Consider the following 26,253-nt stretch of genomic DNA (forward strand, 5'->3'; position numbering starts at 1 on the left):
TATTTTAAAGGCTGTTTTAAAATGTTGAGTTTTTGGGAGCATTTTTCAATGCTGAGATCTTTGGAAAGTTTAACCCTTAAAGAAGTGAGGAAGAAACTAGAAGATTAATTTCAATAGTGCTAACCTTGGAACAAGAAAATGGTAAAACTGGAAATCCAGAGAAAGAATCACATTAATCTACATAAAACTTCCACAGAGTCTTCTATACTGCCCCTGTCCTGCTTTGTTTCAGCGGCTTGTACTGGGAGCTAAGAATGTTCTCCTGCTGTTTGAAGCGACATGAGTAACATCTGCTATGAGTGCTTCATTCTTTCTTTCATCCTTTCCCTGGGGAAGGAGCTGTGTATTTTGTTTTGGTAGAGCTCTGTTGCTGTGGGTTGGGATTTTGGGGAAGGTTTAGAAATCTACATACAGGTATATGTTTGTATGAGAGAAGGGAGCCTTTGGCACATGTAGGTGCATCCTGCTCTCAGAAGCTGAAGTTGAGGACATCTCTCGTAATACTTAACTGCTGTGGAAGTCTGTTCCATGCTCTCACAGGCCAGTCTGTGAGGAAGTTCTAGCTTCTGAGGAAAAAACTCCAGCTCTTTGATAGAAACACTCACAAAGCAGAACTTTGTCAACTACCACATTGTTTCCAAATGGGAATAACTTCTCAGGTCATGTCTGAGATGTGCTTGACCCAGTCCACCAAGAAAATTAAGGACTGAGTCTTAGAACACAACTGCACAAACATGTAGGAAGGCAGTATAGACAGCTAGAGAGCTGATTGAATATGCTCCTGGTCTCCTTTGCTACTGAGGGCCAGTGCTGCAGCTCTCTGTATTAGCTGGAACGTCCTACAGGCTGATGGCTCCATGCCCAGGTATTCTGTGCTGATGGAGTCCAGATGGGAAGCAGCAAGGGCGTGAATCACTGAGGCCAGGTCCCTTTTGAACAGGATGAGAAGCAACTGCTGATCCAATTATTTCTTGCCCCAGTTTTCATGTTTCTAAAGTGGGGACACTTAACTTCTTGTGACTAATAATTAGTTGCCCCTGGGGTAGTTAAGGAAATGTCCTAATTCACCAAAAGGAGATATCATTTTTGTTCTGGGCAAAATGGTGCTGAGATCATGTAATCTTGGCTAGCATCATATTGAAAACTAACTATCATCACTGATAATACACTGAAAAAAAGGTACAATTATTCATCAGTTCTATTGGATATCAGTACCTCTGTGATCCAACAACATCTGCATAAAACTAAAGTGAATTGATTAATTCACTTTGGTTAACATCCCTCAAGGGTACCACATTCCTCCCCACAAAGACCACAATATGTTGTGTCCCTAGCCAGGCTGGATGGGGCTTTGAGCAACCTGGTCTTGTGGAAGCTGTCCCTGCCCATGGCAGGGGGTTGGAACCAGATGATCTTTAATGTCCCTTCCAACCCAAATCATTCTGATTCTGTGGAATTAATACTAGCACTGAAAATAGGAAAGAGATAGTTACTCCTTATCAGAGACAAGAGAGGCACCAGAATAAACATCTAAGCCTATGTCCAATAAGACTAAGGCAAAAAGGAGCAGGCATTGGAAAGAGCATGTGGGCAGGAAAAAAAAGTCTTAATAGGTAAAAATTCCTTTCTTTAAATTTTCATTAAATTTTCATAATTTAATGAAAATTCAATAATAAACTAGTGATAAGTTTCTTTACTTCCTTATCAATTAAAAATTCAGTATTATGGATAATGAATGGACAACACTGTTTTAGTTACATCCATCCTCTATAGAGAACTAAATGGTCCAGGTGTTCAATTAGAAGATTTTAATCTTTTGGGGGAAATCTAGGCACCCTATAAATGCACCTATCTTTCAGCTTCCTTGTTTGTACAAGCCTATTTCAGACAAGCCCTTATTGTGTTAAGCATGTCTTATTAGAAGCTTTCTATTCTGAAGAATAAACACTTTTAGGGATACACTTTTTCAACTCCATTTCAGAAAATAAATACACCATATAGCCTTTTAAACATGTAAGTACAAAAATTTCACAACTTGACATACTCTTAAAGCATAAACTTCTAACTGTTACAGAAGGTTTTCATTTGCTCCTCCATATGCAGGTAGTATCCAAAATAGTTTAAAGCTGGTTCTGCAGCTATTGAGCACAAAGGCATTTAAAAGCCATGTATGGAGCACAAAGGAAGTGTCAAAAGGATCTTAAAACAAAGAGTAAATTCCTGTAAAATTTCATTATTTCAACTTGAAGGTTGAGCAAAACATTGAAGGTTTGATTTTCAAGACTGGTCATTTGTTCTCTGTTCTCACCGGAATGTGGTCCTGTGGGATTGTGCTGCATTCCTAGCAAGTGCCTGGAGTGAAATAATGGAAACTTCTAAAGGGACTCTTACTTGATTTTTGTATTGAGAAGGTGAGATGAACATAATGTGAGGGGATTCTTACGTTCCTATAGGCTCCTCTTTCTGAACAGGAGCCTGAAAATTCTGAGTTAAAAATCACACTCAGCCAAACACCAAATTAAGCTCCATTGTAATGCATATATTTTCTGTTTACTTGAATTAATTCCCTTTAATTATCAGCTGAACCATACATGTGGATAGGACTTCTATGCTATTGCATTCTGCCCTGCTCTACTTTGTACATGTTTCCACCCTGCCTTCCCTACAACCATGGAGTGCTGACCCTACCTTCTAATCTGACATGATCAGCATGTCCTGTGCATGGGAGAAGAACATCAGATGCACATTTAATTTAAAAAGTAAGGAACTGCCCTTGATAGAATAAACATACAGCTATGCTGCAATCTCCAACACAAACCAAGGCAACGTGAAAGGATGGAACACCATAACCTGGAAGAAATTGCCAAAGATTCCACTGCTTTAGGTGGTAGATAGCCTGAACAAAGCCATGCCTCCTAGAATAGGTTTTAAGTAGGAGTGGGCTGGAAATCAATGCATTTTCAGCAAAAGCAATACCCAAAACTGAGTGCCTACTGCTGTGCCTGAGTGCTTTGCTGCCCTTTCAGCAGCCTGGGTAGGTAACTGGAGGTAAGAGCAGAAAGACAGAGATCCCAAAATATAAATGCAAATGGCATGATGGCACTTTATTTTTTTAAACATAATGCATTCTCCACTGAGGTAGGGCTATCCAAATTAATTAAAATAATAATAAACCTAATGAATTAAGAGTATAATATTCCTTATTGCAAGCGTAGATAAGACAGAGGGAGGCTGTCACTAAGGATGTTGAGATGGGGTCTAGTAGGAGCCTTCTGCAGCATGGAACTACCAACACACTATCATCTAGCCCACGTAGAGCAGAGTTTCTCTCTGTAGTGACACCCTTTTGTGCCCTTCACTAGAAAACCAGGTGCTTCAGTTATGTTGAAGTTTCAATGAATGAGGCTTAGATGGAAAGAGCAAAATCTTTTTCTTAGTCTTGGGCAGGAATCAACTTTGAGTGGAAAAACATGTCATTTGTTTATTACAATAAAAAAAATGAAAGCAGTTGCTTGGGAAACTCTGTATTTTGAAATGGAAGTGTATTTTAGATGGGATAAACTTGTTAGGAGGTGATTGTACAAATCATAATTACACTGTGTGCTTTACATCTTCCTAAATCAGTTATCTATTCTGCTTTTCAAAATCCAGTCCTAATTCTACTGTTAAAAGTAATTTTTACCTTATGTTCCTGTTTCTTTATTTTCATAACTGACTTTTGCCTACCTGCACCTCCTTTTCCTTCCTTCCTTCCTTCCTTTCTTTCTTTCTTTCTTTCTTTCTTTCTTTCTTTCTTTCTTTCTTTCTTTCTTTCTTTCTTTCTTTCTTTCTTTCTTTCTTTCTTCTTTCTTTCTTTCTTTCTTTCTTTCTTTCTTTCTTTCTTTCTTTCTTTCTTTCTTCTTTCTTTCTTTCTCTTTCTTTCTTTCTTTCTTTCTTTCTTTCTTTCTTTCTTTCTTTCTTTCTTTCTTTCTTTCTTTCTTTCTTTCTTTTTCTCTCTCTCTCTTTCTTTTTCTCTCTCTCTCTCTTTCTCTCTCTCTTTCTTTCTCTCTTTCTTTTCTTTCTTTTCTTTTTCTCTCTCTCTCTCTTTCTCTCTCTCTCTTTCTCTCTCTCTTTCTCTCTTTCTTTCTCTCTCTCCTTTTGTTTACCATTAATAAACAGTATCATTACAAATCTGACAACCCACAAAAATACATTCATTTGGCCCTATTTTTATTCCCCACCAAATCAAAAGAGAAATTCTTTCTACTTCCCCTCTCTGCCATCACTACACTCCTACTTCAGGGCATAGCTTTTCACATTTAAAGACAAAAGAATACATTAATTTTCCATTTCACTGGTTTACTAAATGTTTTATGGCTATCAAGTAGAAAAACAGGATGCCCATTTCTCTCTCCTAGAGAATACCTTGAGCTGCAAGAACCTACAGTGCAAGAATCCCGAAATTCAGCTCTGTACCAGGTGGCTTTCTGCCAGCATCTTTTTGAAGCAGCATGGGTTGAATCACCTGCAATTTCTCTTGACCTTCTCTAATTCCCATCCTGATGATAAGCAAGAATCAGAGGAGGTCATGGCAAGTACAACTTTGAACTCAGCTGTCAAATACATAATGCCTTTATAACCCTCAGGTAATAAATGTAGTACCTGCAGCTCTGTTTGGAAGAAGAACTTCTGTGGACACTGTGTGCAGTCATAGATCTTGTCCTCTTGTCCATGGGCTGAGAAAATATGCTGCTGCAACTTGTTTGCTTGGACAAACACTGAAATATTAGACAAAAAACAAGCTTTTAATTATTTCATATCATAAGTGAAGAGTTTTTTTATAAACAATCTCCCAATAGCATTGAGCAACTCCAGGATGTAAAATTAGGCAAGTGCATTCAGATTTCACCTTACACTGTTGCTATAATGCATACCAATGAATGTCATTTATTGACAAAGTGTTGATAAATGAGGCTTCTTCTAAGACGAACTGAAACAAAAGAAGATTCCTGGTGTAAGGAAAAAATACCCAACAACTGACCAAGAAAAAAAAAATAAGGACCCTGTCAGGACAACCAATGAAGATTTCATCTATAGAGTATCTGAAAATGCCATTTCCTGTTCAGGATTATTTCTTCATGCTTACTGCACTTTGATTGAACACACACAAAACTTATTTCCTGGCAACCAACAGGTTTGAAAAGCACAGATGCCAAAGTCCTGTTTACTCTGTGTGCCTAAAGTTAAAACTAACAAACAGCTCTGTATTTAAATGTGTTAATGTTAAAAATTATATCCCACAGCTATACTGGGGCAATGTCTATAAATGTGAAACAGAACTGCAGGTAAATTCTCTTTGGATACTTTAAGATCAACTCTGCCTACACACTGAATGCAAGGGTTTCAATAATATAAACATGTTCAATTTTAATGACTACAAAACAAGGCCCTAAGACTGTGTAACAGTTTACCTAGGAGACATACTATTAATAATTAAATTGTATATGCCAGAGGCAGTGTTTGGGTTGGCAGCACTGACTTCTGATGGATGCCTGGTGCACTGTGACCTAAAAAAGTTTGCATCTACAATATTAATCTGTATAGGCAGGGAAAGGATTTATTAAAGATGCTGGCATTTGACTTTGACTCCACTCCTAATCATTAAAATTATTCTAATTGCAAGGCAACAAAAAACATCAGAATATTGTTCTTCTGAGTCATACATTTTAATCACATTTCTCATTACCCTGGAAAAAAAAGATCAGATTCCATTTTCCATATAAAACTTATATTGGTGATTTTTACTTCTTGTTAATATTCTAGCAAGATGTGCTGAAGTAATTTAATGGCACATTGCTAATAAAGCATCATTGTTTGTGATTAATGCTCACTGTCTATTTACCCCATCAGCAAAAAGCAAGAAGAATTTCGCACAGATTGGAATTGACTTATCTCCATACTCCTTAACACATTTCACAAGGCTACTGGCTCAGAAATGGAAGGATTAGTTTTATCAGGGATCTTGGTCACATGGAGAGCTCTCAGTGGGTACTCCTTACATATGCAAGTTTTTATGTTGCATTTACAGCATCCTAAACTTGGAAATGGAAGATTTATGACATCACACAAAAAAAAATCACACCATAATGTGTAAGCAAAAACAAGGGAAAAAAAAAGGTAGAATCAGTAGTAAAACTAAAAACTTGAAGGAATGCCTAACTGAAAGAATTATTGAAGACAGAGACTTTACAGACAAACTGTTTCTGGTGGTACTACCCATGCTCAGACAAGCTGTGCAGTGAAGAGGAACTATGTATTTTTTAAATTTTATGACCCACAGAAATGTGTGAAATCTGAACACAGAGAGGTAATAATCATCACCAGTCACTGTATCTGAAAGATGAAAAATTCAAATTTAATTTTCCTTGGTAGCACTCGCTTAGGTTTCACTGAGTGTGGAGCTGCCAAACAAAGAGGAGTAAAATGAAGGTATTAAAGGGTCTATTTGCTTATCAATGAAAATGCTTCACTTCCATTAATGGAAAACAGAAACCTTGAACGGCTTCCAGAATTAGCATGCCATTGATGTGTGAATACCCAATGTGTGTTTTGTCATGTTTGTGATTATCTTTGATTTTCATCTTTTAAAGCAAAATTGGGAATGCAAGCTACATAGTAACACTCATGTTTTAGGTTATCATTTTATGAAATGTTCTATTAGGAAGTCCTTAAAAAACTCACAACAACTCAGTAGGCACCCTTTTAATGTGTTTTCATTTCCAACAACAGCATTTTTCTGTTCTTCATTATGGCCCAAACACTGCAGTGCTTAGCCCTACTGGGTCAAGTTATTTTCTCACTTGGATTTTACTACTGAATAACAGCACTGACTCGGGGAGGATTATTCCACACTTGGACTTGTGTCAGGGGAGAGCAGAACTTGACTTGTGGCAAGACAGCATGGTTTGCTTTGTAAAGCACATTACAAGGGTGTTTCTTCTCACCACAAGCCAACACACACATGCATGTGGGCTTTCTTACCCCATCAGAGGAGAATGCTGCTGCACAGGCAATGCCTGGGAACTGGGGCCAAATTCTGCTCTGAGTTTTATTAGATGAAGCATCTGTAGCTTTAAAGCTACAAATTTATGGATAGTTTTAACCTTGGCAGGTTTGAAACATGGAAGTGAGATACCGTGGAAGGTAACAGACTATCACTTCTGTAATTATAAAAAAACTCAAACTTCCGATAGAAGAGCTTGAAATGCACTTCTTACAGATGGATGACCGACCTTCCAAGGAGCTCAGCTTTCTAAACGATTTCTAATCAATATTATTAATGAGCAAAATGTAATGTTCCCTCCTAAAGCTGACCTAAAGCCAGCACACAACACATTTTTTCAGGGAGTGCTGCAAGGTCAAGCGAAGGGCATTACTGGGACAAGCAGTGATGGGCTCCTACCTGTAAAGCACACCGGACATTTGAAGGTGCCCCCCATGCCTTCAAAGCTGTGCTCTATCAGGTGGCACTGAAGTTTGGCAGGAGAGTCGAATGTCTGATTGCAGAGTTTGCATTCATGGTTCAGTCCTTCATCTGCAGGAGAAATCAAAGGAGAACTGAAATTCACCACAGCCCTTACAAAGAGAAAGTCCAACACAATGTGTGAACTGGAGCAACTTTTTGTTTCCCTAAGCTCAGGAAACTGGATTGCTGAAATGTTCTCTTACCCAGAATGTTTCAGAATATCCAAAGCTTGACTGGGCTTTAAAAGCACAGATTTTCCACTTATAATTAGCACTACGCAGGAATGCAGAGCATTAGCCTTCAGTAGGAAATGATGACTATGACCTATCATTTCTTAGCAGAGCCACCCAGTCACGACCAAGTACATTTGCAAAACAGCACGTGAGGAATTTAATGCTGATCACACACCATCCTGTGTACCATGGGTAAGAACTGTGAATGCTGTTTTTGGCACTGTGGCTGAGGTGGAGTTTCTTGTAACTGGTGTGAGAAGGGTGGATAGTTTATACCCTCACACCACTCCTACTCCACATTCCCAGTCCTGTGGGCATACATGAAACCTTTTGCAAGCTGCAGCATTTCAGACCTCTCTTTCTGACAATCCTGGATTTTTTTCCCTCTTTATTTGCATTTCTTCTCTGAACAGCCCAGAGAAGTCCCCATGTGCCTTCTGACGCAGCTTTCCTGTCCATGTCCTGTGGCTTTAAAACCCTTCCCGCTCCCTGCTGCCTGTTCCTCTGCTTCCTCCCATTGTCCTCCAAGGCCGGCTGGTGCCTGGCACCAGGTTCCCTTCCTGAGGGTGCTGCAGGATTCATCCACTCCGCCACGAGGGCAGTCAGCGGCTGTCCTACTTAGAAACAGTTGCTAGGTAAGAAGTGGCTTCCAGCCCTGCTGCAGAGGCCTCAATTCCCACAGCGCCGCTTAGAAAAGGTCCTTCTGTATGTCACCGGTGTGCTACACGAGTGGCATTGATCTTGCAGGTAAATACTGTATCTGATTATTAAAAAACAAGCGGGAATGGAGTGCTTGGTGGCTGGGGCAGTTCCCTGCCATTTCTCAGTTGGGAAGGAGCGATTGAGGAGAGCGCCCTGCCCATGCTGAACACCTAAATGCCAGGCTGCCAACCTCCTGCTGGACACAGCGCTGCCTGCAGCAACCATAAGTGACCCTGGAGACGGGCATTCACAAAGGATAGTGAGAGCACAGACAATGTTGTGCATCCCACACGACAATCTTTTCCACTGGTGTAAAGAGAAAGTGACATGGTGCTCCAGTGGTTGAGTGGGGGCACGTTCCTGCCCCAAATGACCCTTAGTGACTTATAAGAATTGAAAAAAATGTCAGTGGTAGCCCCCAGCTTTCAATTCTTGTTAGTCCAAAAGCTAAATTTAGCCTTTGCGTAAGTCATGGCATTTCTAGCCAAAGGAGGGGAATTAGACAGTGTGAGCTAAGCCAGGCCATGGTGGCCACTCTGCAGGTGGAATCACTGAAAATTACCATTGTGTGGTTTCCATGAGCTTTCAGAGCTCTGCAAATGAAAAGGGGCAGATGAAACCCAATAAAGACAAAGGTTTAGACAAAATTACATCACTGTCATGCAGACACAGCGAACTGCAAACTTCCTTTCCTTTTCTACCCAGTCCCTCCTGAAAGCAATGTTCAGTGTTCCTGACTACCTCTGCTGCATATATGTAAAGCCTTATAAAATAAGGGCCTTGTAAAATCATGGCTCAGACCAGCTACTTAGGCTAAGTGGAAGGGAACTATAGGAGAGTGACTCAGCTGGAATAGGGGTAGAGAGATGTGAGTGACATGAAAGACGTGCTGCGTGACTGCCACATGTCTACATCGTAGTGTATGGTGGTTGGTTCACTTGGCCTTGTTGTGCCTTAAAAACCATACTATGGTAACGGGCTAGCTGCTTAAAAAGGCCTGGTTTTTGCAATAAAGGGCTCTCCTTTGCACCTGCCTGAGGACGCTGTGTTGCTCTGCATCATCACATACATGCTGCAGAGCTTTTAGAGGGTGTGAAATGGAAGGCCTGGTCTGAAGTGTCAGCTGAAAAATGTTGGTGGTCCTGGCAATCCCCTGCCCACAGACTGTTGCTGCTGAAGTGCCTGTCTCTGTTACCTACATGAGACAGAAGAACTTGACTCTCAGCCTGCCTGACCAGGCACCAGTTTATAGCTAGATCTACTGAGGACAGCTGTCAACACAAACTCAGGCAAAGGCTGAGGTCAATCTCAGCTGTTTTGACACCATCGCCTCTCTGGAGAGACTGGAATATGGTGGCAGCAGAGCACAGGCTGATGAGGTACACATCCCACCCAGCCACATACGCTGGTAGTCAGGTACAATAGCTGATAAAATCCTTTGCAAAAGACTTCCAGGGGAAGGTTAAGGGTGGGTGACACTTCCTCATCTTGTAGATGACACCTTTTGTAACTCTTCATTAAAAAAAAAAAAATCAAATATATGCTAACTACTTCATTAGCAGGGAAAATTTTAGTGGATTATCAAGAGTTGCCTGTGATTTGGCATTTTCCACCATCACTGACAAACCCTTCCAGTGTGTTCTGCCTTTGCTATTGCTGAGAGAGGACAAATACAACCCATGCAAGCACCACCAAAGGGAGCATGAAGGAAAAGAATCTGGCACGCTCCAGTCTGTAGATCTAAGACACACAGACACATCCTCCAAGGCAGGTTGCAAGCTGTGTACTTCCAACAGGCAGCAACCCACAGCTGCGGGCAAAGCTGCAGAACAGCATCCTGAAAAGAGGAGGACGGCTCAACAAATCTCATATAAATGCCTCTTCTTTCCTGAACTTGCTAATTAATTATGACGATTGTACAGACTGACGCACAATATTTCTCCTATATGCATATCTTTGCCATGGTCATTATTGAACAGATAGTTCTGGAGGTGGTGAAAGTTCCCCTCAATGGGCAGTTACAAGACAGGAAACCTGTAAGGTGAAGTTTCTTCATTAACCTGTTTGTGCTGATACACACAGTCAAAACAATTAGGACAAAGGGAGCTCCATCTCAGGATCTTCCACAAGTCAAGGTGAAAATAATCAATGACAATTCTCAAATCACAGAGTTACTGTTGGCAAAGTGTAAATGAACCATGCTAATCATTCCTGAGCATGGGAACACAGAACAGGGTGTTCTTCAAACATTCCAAGGAAGAAAGACTTCCAAAAAAGAAATATTTTTATATGATGCTACAGAAAACAGGGAAGGCTTTTCTTTTGGTCTTTCCATTACCTTAGTTGATGAAGAAAAAAGTAGAAAGGAAGGCATGCACCCCTGATGCTGAAGCAAAGCTAATTTTAATTACACAGAAATTGTACTTGTTCAAGAAGAACTGAACCCCATTAAAGGTGACCCTTATTGTATTTCCCATATTACTCAGATCCAAGGTGATTTCCTGGTCACAAATATCAAAATCACTTTGATTATTCTATGTTGCAAATGTGATTTTCCTAAAGGCTTATAAACAGGGTTTGAAAAATCCCCTCACCCACTCGCCTGGGGCAGATAAAAACCTTCCCCAGGCAAAAGACATCAATTTGTGCAGAATCTAAGTTTCTCTTAAAAATGAAATGCTTTTAGTTTCCAAGTTCTAAAGACCATATACAAAATAAGACTACATTTGTATAACTAACAGAATAATATTTTTCCTAAGTCCCACTGTTTTCACCCATTTTGTGCACATCACCAGCTTTGTTACATCCTTGGAACAAAGGGCAAGGATCCAGCCCTTGAATTAAAGAATGTGAAACCAGCCATGATTTAAATTTAAGGAAGACAGCTAAGGGTACAGAACAGGCAGAAGAGTCAGGATCTCTGGCTTCCATTCCAAACTCCAACATTGACATACTCTTATCACCTTGGGCATGACAGTGTGGCCTGTGTTTCTCAGACTACCCATCTTTAAGGAAGTGGTGCTAATTTTTAATTTCTACTTTAACAGGCTGACCTAATTACTATCCCTTAAGACTTTTAATACAACCAAGACAGTGGAGCTGGAGAAGAGTCCAAGATTATCTACCACATTCAGAAGACCCAGAATCGCTGCCATCTGCCTGTGAAAGGGTTTAAGCCTGGATCACACAGCACTGTGGAAGGATGGGGGAACAAGGCTTTGTCCCTGTTCTCTGCTCTCCCTAGACAATTTAAAAGCATAGCCAGCCTTTTATCTCCCACTGGCATGAAAAGAGCCAGGATGTGGCAAATCCTGCAAAGGTGCCAGATGTGGAAATAGCATGCAAAAGGCTCTGTTTACTCAGTGGCCCCTGTCTAGCTCTCCATGTTTAGCAAACAATTTGATAGGGTGCTATGGAAGTGCAAAATATGATATCATTAATAAATAAAGGGCCAGTGAAATGTCACATTTTCAGTTTTCATTTGGGATAAATCTGAAATGGAATGGAGTGTCAGATACAGTCCAAAGGGCTCTCCTTCCCTGCAGAACAGAGCTGCTGCTCTTTGCTCTTACTCAGGCAGAAAAAAAAAGCAAAAATTTAAAAAAAAGTGCTGAGCAGCTTTAAAAAATTCAATCAAAATAATCTGCTCTTTGGAAAGGTGACGGCTGACAGTAATTGGAAAATACTGTCTGACTCATTTATTAAAGTGAGATTCAGAGTCAATTGGTTTAATAACCATTAGAATATTCTATTAAGGATATAATAGGTTGGCACAGCCCTATTTTTTATTAAGAGTTATAGGTAAGAAATAAGCAATGCTATGGAATTTTAGACAACTGCTGTATGGATTAGACTAAAAATATGGCTTGCAAAATAGGTATAAAAGCAGCAAGTATCAGGAGGAGGAATAGGAAAGTACATTACAGTGCAAATGAGTTAGCTGAAGGATGAAAAAGAAATGAACCTTTAATATAAAGCCTGCACTTTTCCAAATCTAACAGAAAACTATGCACTGCATTCCCTGGTGTGGTACATCGTAAAACAAGTCAGCACGTCCTTCACATTATGGGCCCAACAACGCCATGAGGAAGGCAAGAACAAAGTACCCACTGTACAGCACAGAACTGGTGCTTACTGTTGCCCTTATGTGGCTGGGATATGAGCTTGGACATGGCTGAGATCTCGCAAGATGGATGGGAATGGTTTACCCACTGCTCACGTCAAATGAGTTTGATGCACGCAGGATTTCTGCATAAGTAAATTGCTTTCCATTTGTAATCTTTATTCAGATAGTGGGAAAATGTAAACATGAATCAATTCCAAATAAATGCATTTAATATTCATATAAATGTTTAATATTTACACAAATATTAAATGTATCAATGCAGGCAGGTAGATTTTAATTGAGGTGCAGCCCATTACCTCAGCAACTAACTTGACAACCAGCTATAAAAGCAAATATAATCAGTCTTCGTGCTGAGCATATACTCATGTTTGGGGATCCTCTTTGTATTGGCTATCCATGCACTGCAGAGTTACTGAGCAGCTCGTACAGCAGGCAGGATGCTCCCACTTGCACCTGCCCCAGAGCCAGCGCTCTGGATGACCCGGCCCAGTTTGTGTTACCAACTCGAGGCACAACTTGTTCCTTCCATGGAAGGTCCTGACATTTCAGTACACACTTTAAACAAGTGGAACCCTTTAAGCAGCGTCTAGACTTGTGTTTATGCTTCTTGCTCTTCAATAAAAACAAAACTAGAGCAGCTACAAGCAAATGTTCACTGGCTGACTTACATGCAGCTGTTAAGTCGGTAGCCACTGGGGGCCCTCTTATATTGTCTGATCAACACTACAGCCATTACCCAGCACCAATTTGTAACAGTTTATAAGTAACTCTTTCTCTTATTCATCCTCAACGTTGTCCAGAAGGGTCCTTGTGCCTTCTACTCTGAATAAATCTATAGGCAAAGGTCCTAGGATCATGATGTCCTCCTGGTAAATCATCATGAGGCTGGGTCCATACTCAAAATAATCTGCTAAGAAGTCATGTAAAATCTGCCCTCCACACACAACACAGGAATGAAATGGCCTGCAGGCCCTGTATTTTTTTTTTAGATCTAAAACATGCACAGCTCCCACATTCAATGTGTTTTCTTTGTAATATTTTTACCAAGCAAACCATGCCCCTAAACCAATTTCTCCTTCTTCGCATTGCTTTCACTCTTCCCTGAGCTAATTCTGCAGCACAGATTTATAAGCCAGAGATCTGAGGAGTAAGGAAGCAATGCCATGGATGACAACTAACCCCTTGGCTACAACATCTCACACAAAAACAAGGGAAGGACAAAATACACCATACAACACTTTAATTTCCAGAGTGTATAGCCATCCATGCTTCCTAGCTTATAGTACTATGCTTATCTGCATCTTTTAAATTGTACTGGCCACACACCTACACAACCACCAGCCTCCCTGTAACACTTCAGACAATCTCATTCCTACTCAAAATTTGGTCTTAGGGTCTGCTGTGGCAAGTATGTGCATGACACATACCTTCACATGCTAAAGAGCAAATAACACTTCTTCCAAGCTTGGAAGCTGAAATGGAACAGTACCTGAAGTCTCCAGCACCCCATTTATAATTTCTCCCTTATAACACTAATGCTTCTGCCATTTTCAATTCCTCAAACATTATCAGGACCCCTCAAATGACAAACATGATCCATCACAGCGTTAATTTTGGAAGCTGACATGAAAAGCATAGGAATAGTGATAAAGGAGGAGACAGTAAAGGCAAAGTATACAGCTGGAATTTGCAGCAGGAAGAAGTATTCAGCTAGAATTTACACTGTGAGAAAAACCTGTCATACAAAACCAGTTTTTGTTTAAGTCCTAACTAATGGTTCAGTCCTGGTGAGACAGGATGGAGGATTGGATGGAAAGACAGAAGTACACCTGTGTTTCTCCTGGACTGTCCAGGGCAAGTCACCATGTGTTAGGAAACAGGAGGGCAGGGGAAGGAAATACCCTCCCTCCCTCCTCACTCACCCTCTAGGCACAGTTAGTTATCCTTCACACCTTCCCTCTTGTGCCACATACTACTGCTCATGTACATGCCAGCATGCTGATGTGTTTCTCCTTAATACCACTTTTAACCAAAATCATGATGTTAGCTGAAGAAACTCAAAACATCTGGCTGCACCCCGAGCAATGTCTTTCCCCTTGCTTTCTTTTTCAGTTCAGAATGATTTTTAGGCAAGACTCTGCCCATTCCAAGGAAAGCTGGCAGACAAGATCCGAGCAACAATCCTAAACTCTTGAGTCCCCAACAACTGCAGCCTCTCAAGGGGAACGTAGGGACAAGGCTACGACACTGCCTTGAAGGTCCTGGCCTGCAGCAGCAGGAAGAGGATGGGAGCTGCACTGTGCTGCAGAGGCCAGGCCATGCTGACTCCCAGCAGCTTGGTAGGAAGCTTTATTCAACAAGCAGGAAATAAATCCTACAGCCCTCTGCAGTGCACTGCTAAAGCTACAGCAAAGGGTGCTGATCGATGGAGTGACAAAGAGCTGGGATCCACCTCCTCAATTAAAGCAAAAGTTCTCTCTCCAGGGACAGATTTTGAAATTAGATCTGCTTAAGGGAAAGCCAGTCTACTGCATCTTTCATTCCACTGTATTTTTGTCTGAAGCAAGGGATGCATTTCACTTCACCAACTGTTCACTTTTTTGCTTGGTTGCACTCACTTTGGCTGCTTGTAAGTGAACTCTTCTTACCACATGTGCCTTGTATGTTCTATTAAAGCCACAAATTGTCTGGCTTCAGTGAGGCTGGATGAAAATAAAAGAAGGGCAACTGGCAGGGTCTGTTTCTTAATAAGTGTCGTGTATTCAGATCAACTAAGAACAATTTAAATACAGCAAACTCCCCTCTCCATCAAACAACAACATTTTCTGCACAACTGGCTACCAGGAGAGAGTTCAGGAATTCTGCAAGTGTTATTCACCAGCTGATGGGACATGCATAATTTGCTACTCTCTGTCTGTAACTGCACCAGAAAAAGGTATTAAAATTCGTTCAGAAAAAAGTCTGTGTTGCATCACATAGCTACACACATTACAAGGCTACACTCCATCATTGCAATAAAATCCCATGTGATGGAGCTTATTTTGGAAACAATTTTGCTATGGGATATAAAAAGAAATTTAAACCAGTAGGAATAAGCTGAGTGGTATGAGTTATTTGTAGACAGATGATCCAGCTCAATATTTGCCTTTTCAAACAGCACTAAGTGAGCACTGATTAAAAACTTGGTGACTGATCCTCCAAATGCTGGCATAACTAACTGAGGAGAGCAGGCCTCCCATCCTTCTAAACTCCTGCCTAGGCTTTTTGTGGAAAAAAATTCTGCTGAGGTGCAAGGTTAAGCCCTCCATCCTCTCAGTATACAGTGAAATACAGATTATTATCTGAGTTTTACAGAAAAAGAAACCATACCCCAAAACTGCATCCCAAATAGAGAATGAAAACTTTCTTACTAAATTAATGGTGGAAGAATCAGACCCTGCTTCATTTGTTCACCATTATGAATGCACTGTTGGAATTAAGGATGGAATTGAGTTTTTCGCTGTTCTCTTCTGTAAGCTAAGAGCCTATTTCCAGGAAAAACTCTTGGACCAAATCTTCTTTAGTAAAGTAAAATTGCAATCTGAATGGCTCAGAGGTTGCCTGAGCTAAGTAGATATTAATGCTTTAATCAAATTGTAGGGGAAAAATAATAAAAATGTCATATTGGTATTCAGAAGAACTAAACACAGTAAAAACAAATAAAAACTTTTTGCTTTTTTATTAATTCAATTTTTTTAAAAATGCATTCAATTTCAGTATTTTTGTTCACTGTGTAGGCTACAGTTTTGTTTTCTTGTTCTTGCTCTCTGGTTGGAGAACTAGCTTTCTCTGTTATTTGTTGCAACATGCCTACTAGTAATATCCACTCATCTGGGTCTTCTGGAAGTAATGCCCACTCATCTGGTCAAAGTACAGGTATATCTACTTTTCAGCTTTGCACAAAGAAAACACAAAATTTTAAGGTAGGGGAGAATATTTCATGTTGCATAAACTACAGACAAGCTGTTCTAAATTTAGTGGTACTGGGAAAACATCTCACATGGAGACAAAGTGTCAATATTAATTCTACACTACAGTGGACCAGCAGTAGAAATTGTGTTTCGTACACAAGTCTCATCAGGTATTTCTTTTGTTCTGAGTATACAAAAAGGGTCAGAGTTGCCTTCTTTCTTTTGGCGTGAAGCTATTAGATATCTGGAAGATAAAGCCTCTAAATGCTGAAACGCTGTTTATCTACAAAGAATTGCCTGCTTATTCTTAAAAGATAAGAAAGAAAAAAGAAAAATGGAAAAAAAGAGTAGGATAGGGCTTTCCTGTTCTATTGGATATTTGACTCAAGAGCGTGAAGAAATAACAGTCCTTTTCATATTTCCTAATACATCAGATAGTATTGATATTTTGTTTTCCAAATCTTAATGCTATTATATCAGTCAAATATTATTTGGCATCTTTTTACATAGGTGGAGGGACACTTGGGAATGAGCAGTGATTGCTGTGATTTTGATTCAGCTCTTCAACTCATTTAGGTGTGTATCAACTTTCTGCTTTCTTTCCCTTTAACCTCCATTTCCTCATCCCCAGCCCTCAGAAAGAACAGGGAGGAAGAAGAGGTTCAGGCTGTGAAGGCCCTCAGGTCCTGCTGATAACTGGGCATTTAATTAGATTATTTTCATGTGAGCGAACTGCTTTGCCTGTTAGGGGAGATCTTGTACAGCAATGTATTAAAATGATAAAGCTCAATCTAATATAAAGAATTATTTATACTGCTCATCTGATTAAGTTTGCTGTTTTATTTAGGAAAGCATTTAAAATGAGAAAGCTCAATTTTAATTTGAGCTAACCTTTCCCTATGTTTCTCTTTGATTCTTCTATAAAGCAAGCAAGCAGCTTTGGGCCCACATATCAAAAAAGGACTAGACTTCATTCTAAACCTGCTCCACTCTACTTCCTGCTTTCTCTGCTGGTACAAAGACTTCACACTGAGCTGAACAAACAGCTTTTGGAATTTTTATATCGAAAGTTCTTCATTTGTGGATAAGAGAATAATGAGGGCCAATTAGTTATTCTTTCTATCAGTTACATGTTTGGGGCTTGGTTTTATTTTCCCAAATTCTAAATGCCTCTGTTAACAGATTTATTCCAACTCTTGATCAAACCTAATTCCTTGCTGAAGCAAAGACACCATTTCCCACCATGCTAGCAATTGAGGAGTGGTGCCTATGAACACAGCTGCTCCTCCAGTGAACTTTGATGTAACAGAATGGCAAAGTTCTGAGCTTCAAATAATAAGGGAAAAAGAGGAAAAACACCAGAGTAGAAGAAATAAAGAAAAGTTGGCTAAAAAGAGATGTATCAGACAGATAAAGATTGGTTGGGGAAGGAGAACAAGATGTAGTGGCAGAAATAAACAAAAAAAGGAGGCAGACTGAAAAGGTGAATGGAGCAGAAGAAATGGTGAGCTGAAGCAGGACAAGGGCATGAAACCTGTGTGAAAAGGCACAGCAAAGTCTCAATTTAACCTTCACTTGAAGTTCACGGAAGAAATGCAGAGTAGCATGCACTTCTAGGCAGAGCTTGAGTAATTTAGTTCAGTTCCTGTGGCAATAATTATAGATGTATTTTTGCATCCAAATGTCTCAAGCCAACAAAGTTACCAGATTATCATTAATAACAATAAGCAATTAAAAAGAACAGCAGGTTACAAATATCAAGAATCAAACTTGGGGTAAAAATACAGGACCATTATGAGAAAAATAAAAGTACAGGCTGTCAGGTCAGTATATAGCCTTTCCAGATAAAAGTTATAGAGCTGGAGAAAAATGTGGCCTGACATCAAATGACTATGAGGTGATTAACATCAGTGAGAAACCAAAAAACACTTGTAAAGCTCTGAGGAGATCTGAAATGTGATATGAAAACCGTGCCTGTAACAGCAAGAGATAGGTGGCTGACCACTGTAAGACATCAGCCTTTTACTAAGACATACTCTAATAAATAACTGACAAGACTGCATTTGCTGGCTGAAATATTCTCCAAAAGGCCCATTGAGCTTTCACTGCATGTGTCAGTTCATTTCAACAAGAAGAGGTAGGAAAAAACCAGAGGAACTCAGGAAGAAAGGGAGGAAGACCCAGTCCAACCCTACATGTATTGCTGTGTGTACATGCACAAGGTGCCTAGCAGTTCCTGAAACCAAATTTATTTAAGCCATGTGCTGCAGAATGGGTAGAATGGGTTAAAAGCCATGAGATTTAACTCAGTGTATGGCTGGAAGTCTGCACTGAGCAGTTTCTCCTCTGAGGGTTTCTCTGTAACGGGGAGAGTGAGAATTTCAATTTTTTTTAAATGAAGACTGAGATTTTGATGCAGCACTGCCATTTCAGGGGCTCAGGTTGAACAAGAAGTACTGAACATTGTGAGACTTGTGATCAAATTGTGAAACTGTGAAACCTAATTTACCCAAATGAAATGGGGGACACAAAATTAATTCAGATAAATGAGGATTTTGAATAAGCAAGGGACTATTTAGTGCTTTTAACACACATCCTGGGACATAACCTCATTACAGATCAGGAGTGTTGTGCTGTGAGTTTGTGTCAGAGTGGAAGTGTCACTGACACAACAAATAAAACCAAAAATATCCTACTCCCTCATCGCTTATTTTGTGTTTCCATACACACGCTACACGAGCCTGAAGAATAATTAACACTGCTGAGAAGAAGCAGCAACAGTGAATGAGTCTCACTACAGCAGACCTCTCATCATAGCAGAAATACAAATGTACTAGTTATCGTAACTGTGTTATGTTAAGTAGACCTTTGCCCCACATTATTGTAAGTTAGAGGAGGGAAAAGGGAAAAGGAAGATGATATCAGCATTCTTGATGATATTTTATTTATCCACACATACTGTTGACACAGTTGAAGAATAAGCAGAAGAATGGAAGGAGACCCACAAAACACTTGCGGACACAGATTTTTTTTTTTTAACATTTTGTCAGATACAAAAAAAGCCAGTGAAGATAGCCATCTCTTTTACAGAGCAATCTCAGGCATTAAAGCCCACAAAAAAAGGAAAAAAAATTTGAAAGTGTTTCTAATGCTATCTTGTAAAGATGCTTATAAAGCTTATAAAGACACTGGAGACATTTTTGTTGTGGGTAAATTTTTAATTTCTTAACTTCATGAAACAGTTTGACCAAGACCTGAGCACATTCATTTAAAATGTCATTTAAATATTGCATACCCTGATTTTTTGTTATAAAGGCCAGCTCCAAAGGATTTTTTTTGCATTGTAATGACATTTTTCAAATTTGTAATGATATTAAGAAATGAAAGCATTTCTTAACAGAATGATATTAACAGAATGAATAGATATGCATTCAACTTGCCTTGTCTTTGTTTTTTGGTTTTTTTTTAAAGCTGGAGGGCCATCATTTGGAAGCCCTGATGCTGTTTAAAACAAAGCATCTTCATCAGAAACCTCACAGGCAGCAAGTTTCTCTACTTACTCGGCATGTTATGCTTACTTGTCAGTCTTTCTCCAAACAAAGTGGGGAAAACAAGCATATGAAATGCAAAGATGTAAAGCAGATAGAATATATCCCCCAGCCCCTTCATTTGCTTCCTTCACCTCACTCAAGAAGCAATTTTAAATGTATTAAACCTGGAGGTGAGCAGAGGGATTTAACACTAGGCAGGATTTGAACAACAGAAAATAAGGTCAAGGAGGAGTATTACCCCTCTAGTCATATTTGGAAAAACAGGGACATTTTAGAAGTAAAAAAAACAACAGGGCAAACTCACTTGCTGTGCTCTGCATCACTCTGACCAGCAAGAGCCCACTGTTAGATTTTGCAATGCGTTTTGCTAGGTGGAGCATGCAGATTTGGGTCCCATGGCACTTTCACAAATAAGCAACATATTTTGTTGATGTTCATTTCTGTTTGACTGCTGGACTTGATAAATGACATGGCAGCAGAGAAGAATAAATATACTGTGTTAAATCCTTGAAAATTATACAGCAGAAAAGGTGGGCAGCCTCTGTAGGTCAGCTGGGCACCAGAAGCCAAAGATCAGAACTGGAAATAGTAGTTGACAAGGAATACCCACAGAGCAGCAAGGAAGCTGAGGTGGGGCAGCTGAACTGAAAGCCGTATTTGCAAGCCATCTATCCACCCCCTTATCTTTCCAACATTTTTTTTGTCAGTCTGTGTGACTGACACACCCTTTCTCTACCCCCACCCCAAAAAGATTAAAGGACAACAAGCTGGATATAAGGAGAAAAAAAACAACTTGAAATTGAGATATAGCAACAGAAAGTTGGCTGATATACCAAAATACCAGCATTTCTCAGAAAATAAACCACTCTGAAGGTCCCAGTAAAATGTGACAACAGCAAGGAAAGTCCAAATTAAAGTTGTTTCTTTGCTCTTAATTCACTCTGTCGGTACAATATTACCTCATGTATAGTACATTATCTTTGAATGATACATTCTGTGCCCTTTGTGCATGAATCAAAACTCTGTCACATCGTGGTAAGTCAAATATGCCTGCCAAACAACAGGCATCACCATTAATTCCATGAGAGGCCCTCATGAACGAAGTCCAATGTTGCATGGCCAAAGTTTCAGTGATATCTCTTCCCAGCAGTGAAAAACAAATCAGTGTTGGAAGAGAAGAGTTTGCCTACAACCCTGAACATGTGTTTGCCTTTGTGTTAGAGAAACAGCAGAGAGCTAGCTAGCGCTGCTAATAACACTGCAATGGTTTCAATCATGGGGAAAATATATTATGATGCAACTCTTATAGGGTTAATGCAACAAGAAACAAGGTCATTTTTCCTCTCATAATAAGAAAAGTGCATATGGAGGGGTGACTGATTTCAGCCAGGTGAATACCAATGGAGCACACATCTTACTCTGTGTTGAGTAAGATGCATGTTTTGCAGTATATTTTTAAAGATGCCTCATGAATTATACATGCAGAAGCAGCTTGATTTCTCAAACCTAGTGACTGCCATTGGAAGCTGGGTGTCCATCTGCATTTACACACTTTTCAAAAGGATAATCCAGCTCTCTTCAGTGGCACTGCAGAGGCAGAGCCCTTTTTGCCCCACTGCTCCCTGCCCATGTGTGTCATTCCCCCAAGCCCCCTCACTGCTTTCACCCAAATATAAATAAAAAGGAAAATCTGCTTCATTACATTTGCTAGCATTAATTGATGTTTAAAAAAGTCTGTTAAAAATAAAGCCCAGCAGTGACATTCTTCTTTGCTAAAGCACGATAGCAGCACATTACAAACATTACAAAAAGGTCCCCTGGTAGGATTGTGAAGTTCCACTCTGGCAGTAAAAAGCATCTACTGTATATTCCCTGATTTTTTTTTTAAATTTTATTTATTTATTTATTAATGCACGATAGGTCAAAAATGCAGATTAAACTCCCTTTCTCAGCAGCAGGGCTGCAATATTGAATGAGGAAACTGGATGGACACAGTGTATTTTTAGCATTTGGTCAAATAAGTGCTCCTATTTACTGGTGGCAATGACGCCCACAGCTATTCAATCCCAGCTTGACATTTTCCCTATGGCTGCACCTCTCTTGCTTTTGCATGAGCTGGGTGGTTCTGAAGGATGCAACACTTTGTGCCCAGAGGTCCCTGTGACATTTTAGAACAATGCATTAATCAGGCTGTTGGTCTCCTGAGGTACAACCAGTGCAGCAGAAAAACTAAGGAGCCACAGAACCCAGCCCACTCACCCATTCTCCAAGAAATCTCTCCCTGTGCCAGCTGACTTACTGGTTTCTGGGAAAACTGTCTCAAGCCAAGTAAAAGACTGCATTGCTTTCAGGGAAGGTGAGTACAGATGCTAAATTAGGCCTGGCAGGATTGCAAAAGTGGGGAGAAATAGAAACAAAGGGGTCAATTGTTTTCATGTCTCTGTGTTGCCTACCAGGATAAATATAGCCTCTCTTCTCCTGCCTCTCTCTGTACTCAGGGCTGAGAATGGCCTGAGAATCTGCAGAATCAGGCCCCTGATCCTGCTGCTTGCATATGCTTTGCAAAAACCTTAATGTCCAGTCCTTTGAATTGACTTTAAAATGTACTTTTCTAGACCATCTGAAGATGTTTGAGAGCAAAGGAGATGTGGGCAACTAAGCAATTCTCTGGTTGTTACCTGCCTGAATTTGAAGAAACGAGAAGAACAGCAGAATATACTGTCACCTGGCCTTTTTACCCATTCCCCACAGCTCACACTATATTCCAGGCAGGTGGCCCTAGCCCAGAGAACCTCACTGTGGGAGGACAAGCAGCCAGAAAAGAATGTGACTGGGAATACTGAATAAGGCACACATATTTGTGCCCTTTTTTCTGAAACAAATAGTCACTCCAGGCAAGCATGGCAGAACTTAGATGTTGAAGAGGACACAAAGCTGGACAAGGTAGAGCTGTGCAGGGGTCCTGAGAGCATTTCTTCAAAGTACAAGAGTCCTGTGACAAAAGATAATGGGACATTGGCTCTGACTCCAGAAACAGGTGTTCAAAGCTGTGAGCCTTTAGAAGAGCACAGAGGTAGGGATAAAGGAATCTCAACAAGGGAGCATAAGCAGGGTTAGATAGAAATCTTTGATCACAGGGTGTTTATACTTGATAAAGGGGTAAAAGTAACACAAATAAATATAAGTAAACCACATTAAATCAGTATCCAAAACAAGGTTGGTGGCTGCAGTTGTCTAGTCTGAGGAAAAACAGTGTGGTTAAAGTGAAATGTAACTTGGCTTCTAATAAGAGTACTGGCTGTAGAGGTGGAAAGAAATGGAGAGATCTTTTGAGATGATGAGAAGGAAAAAGCAGTGGGATTTAGAGACGGGAATGGGTGGATTACCGGAGCAAAAAGGAGCCAAAAATAACAGGGTAGGAATATTGAGAGAGAACATTACTGACAGGTGTCTGCTAGTTATAATTACATATCTCTTCTAATGCCAGTGTTATATTAGACTCTATCTTAACACACATATTATTTCTGTCTTTGAAGCTCCTAATCAAAAGAGAAGAATAAATACTTTCTGCCTTTTACAGGACTTAACAATCAAGCAGTGAATGAAGTATGCTGCAGAGAGAGAAGCTGTAAAAACAGCAATATGGACACATATGTATTAATAAAAGATATTGAAATGCATATGCATTTCAAATTGCATACAGAAATGATGCTTGAACTGCTACTTAAGCAGGATTGCTCCTGAAACCACAGCCGGAGCAAGTCTTTAATATCAACTTGAATGAGGAGGAGTAGGCATTTTTCCCCTGATCCAAGCCTAATGGGGCTGCACAGGAGAAGAAGAGGTGATTTTATGTGAAGCTGGTGAATACTTTTTTTTGTAGGAGACTGCAGTCAGCTTGATTGTTGTGTTTTACCAGCAAAATAACTGCAGCTGCAACCAGCTACAATTAGGGACTTAGTAATGTGTTAACAGGTAGCTATGCACACAAAAATGAATTCCAGTCAAGGCAAGCTGAACTTTGATCCTCAACCTATCTTTTACAAAGCAGCACCAAGGGACTATGTTTTTTTCTTAGCAGCTTTCACACTGATACTATCACAACAATTAGTGCTTTTGAGACATGCTGGTGGGATTGACAGCTGGCTGATGACACAGCACAGCCTGGAGACTGCCATTAGATCATCACTATTGACAGGTTATCTGCTTGCTCCTCACTAGTGAAAAGTTATTCTGTCTTTTGCAACTTAGTTTGGTTTTTTTTTAATGAAAATACAATTTTGTTTTATTCACACCTAAACTGATAACACAACTGCCCCAAAAATGTGTTTCACAAGGGGCAATCCCGATGTTTTACTGCCATCATTACAGACACCCTGCAGATATTTTTAAGGCAGATTTTCTCACCACCATATGGAAAAAAATGCTGGAAGAGAATTTTCATTATTCCTTTTAACTGCTGTGTAAGCTGTGAAAAAGTGAGTGTGTGCATACATACCCACAGATGTGTATTTGTCTCCACTTCAAATTTACAAATGTAAACTAAGTTGTAGGGAGCTCTGGTAAAGACCCGTAACAGTTGTAGAGGGAGAGCACCCCAGCTGAACAGGAGATGAACACAAGTTACTCGGGATTAAAAACAGCCAAACCATTCTGCATGCACCATTTCCCCAGATTTGTGTTTCCCAGTTGATTGATTGTGTCCAAAAATGTACATGGATAGTCTCTCCCAGGTTCTATTTTTCCATTCTTTTCTACACAATCTGTAATGTTTAGGAAGAGCTGAATCTCAGCACATAATTTTTCCTGTCTGGGAAGATTGTACAGATTATTTTCTTCCACTCAACTGCATTCTCGCAAAGTCAGACTCAGTACAGCTGTCTTTGAGCCCTCTCTCCTTCTGTGACATGAACAAACAGGGAAGACTGACACTCAGACACTATTGTGGCCATGTGACGGCTGCATAATTTGGTACCCTGAAGAGACAGGGCTTCATACGTACTCTGAGCTTTCTGGCTTTATCAGTAACAAAACAACAGCATTCTAAAAACATATATCATTTAGTTGCTTATCACTTTGAGTTAGGTGTGGGGAAGAAAAAACCTCTGCTGTCCCAGATGCCCCAAGGACTGTCCTCCTAGTGCCACCTGCTACAAGTCCCAGCCAGTGCTGAGCAATCCGGCTGATCCCAGGTGACCCCAGCACTCTTCCCCATGCCTCACTTCACAGCACAGGGGGAAAAACCTGCTTTGAGCTCACCTGTGATTAGACTTGGGATATGAAGTCACTGTTAGCAGGCCAGCATGCAGTGATTTACCAAGCAAGAGAAGTGTTATTTCCTTTGCAAAGTGAGCACTCAGGGCGTCTTTGCAAGCATTTGGGGCAGGGGCTGCTTTCTGCACACCTCTGGGCTATCCTTGTGTGTTACTGCAGTGCTGGTACTGAACTCCACACAAAACTGCAGTAAATTCCCTGAGTGCTGGTTCGGTTTTCTCTACCAATACAAGAAAGGGAGCCAAACCAATGGCTTCTTCCTGTGAGCTCCACAATGCCTCATGATCACATTGAGCTCCCAATGGATACCCACCATCTCAAACATGTCTCTGACACCCTGCTGAATGAGGAGGCCCTCACAGCAGACTTCTGACTGACCCTCCTGCTTTTCAGGACCTTAGAATAGGGCTACCCATGACAGAATAGCTAACAAAACACTAAAGAGACAAAAGCCTAAAGCAGCAAAATGCTAAATCAAAACGGGCCATGGGCACTGGCCTCTGCTATCAGTTATGGATATGAGGCCCCGTTTCATGATAATTCCTTGAGTAAAATAATTTCAGTAATATGAGACACCTCTTCAGTGGGGAGTGGGCAGGGAGCTAGAAAATGGCTAATGACTTTCAAAAGTATTAAAACAAAAAAAAAATCTCTATCTATCTGTCTATCTGGATGAAGAAAGGTCTAATGCTTTCTAATTTGGAGAAAACATCTCATGGAAGACACTAGACAGTAGCTAGGGGCCTCTGACTGACAGCTCTTGGGTCTCCTCTGTACCTTTGATCTGCATTATGAAATGTTAATGTCCACCACGTCAGGACTTGTTACATAAACATACCCTTTCTCTAACTGCTCAGTCCTGCCCGTTGTAACTTCCATTCATATCATCCATTTATATTTAAATGCTGACTTG

General features: G+C 40.3%; 1 protein-coding gene across 18 annotated transcripts in view; it reads right to left on the reverse strand.

Annotated features, from left to right (window-relative positions):
* The window catches only part of ZNF521 (zinc finger protein 521), a 231,342-nt gene that overhangs the window by 21,800 nt on the left and 183,289 nt on the right, over window positions 1–26,253 (reverse strand). For all 18 annotated transcript variants that reach the window (XM_026791011.2, XM_074549808.1, XM_074549803.1 and 15 more), the window contains 2 exons: window positions 7,442–7,573; window positions 4,642–4,757 (listed from right to left, as the gene is read on the reverse strand). In XM_026791011.2, the coding sequence (XP_026646812.1) occupies window positions 4,642–4,757; window positions 7,442–7,573 (248 nt within the window). The remainder of the gene's footprint in view (window positions 1–4,641; window positions 4,758–7,441; window positions 7,574–26,253) is intronic.

The sequence above is a fragment of the Zonotrichia albicollis genome, chromosome 1 (assembly GCF_047830755.1).
Source record: "Zonotrichia albicollis isolate bZonAlb1 chromosome 1, bZonAlb1.hap1, whole genome shotgun sequence".
Lineage (NCBI taxonomy): Eukaryota > Metazoa > Chordata > Aves > Passeriformes > Passerellidae > Zonotrichia > Zonotrichia albicollis.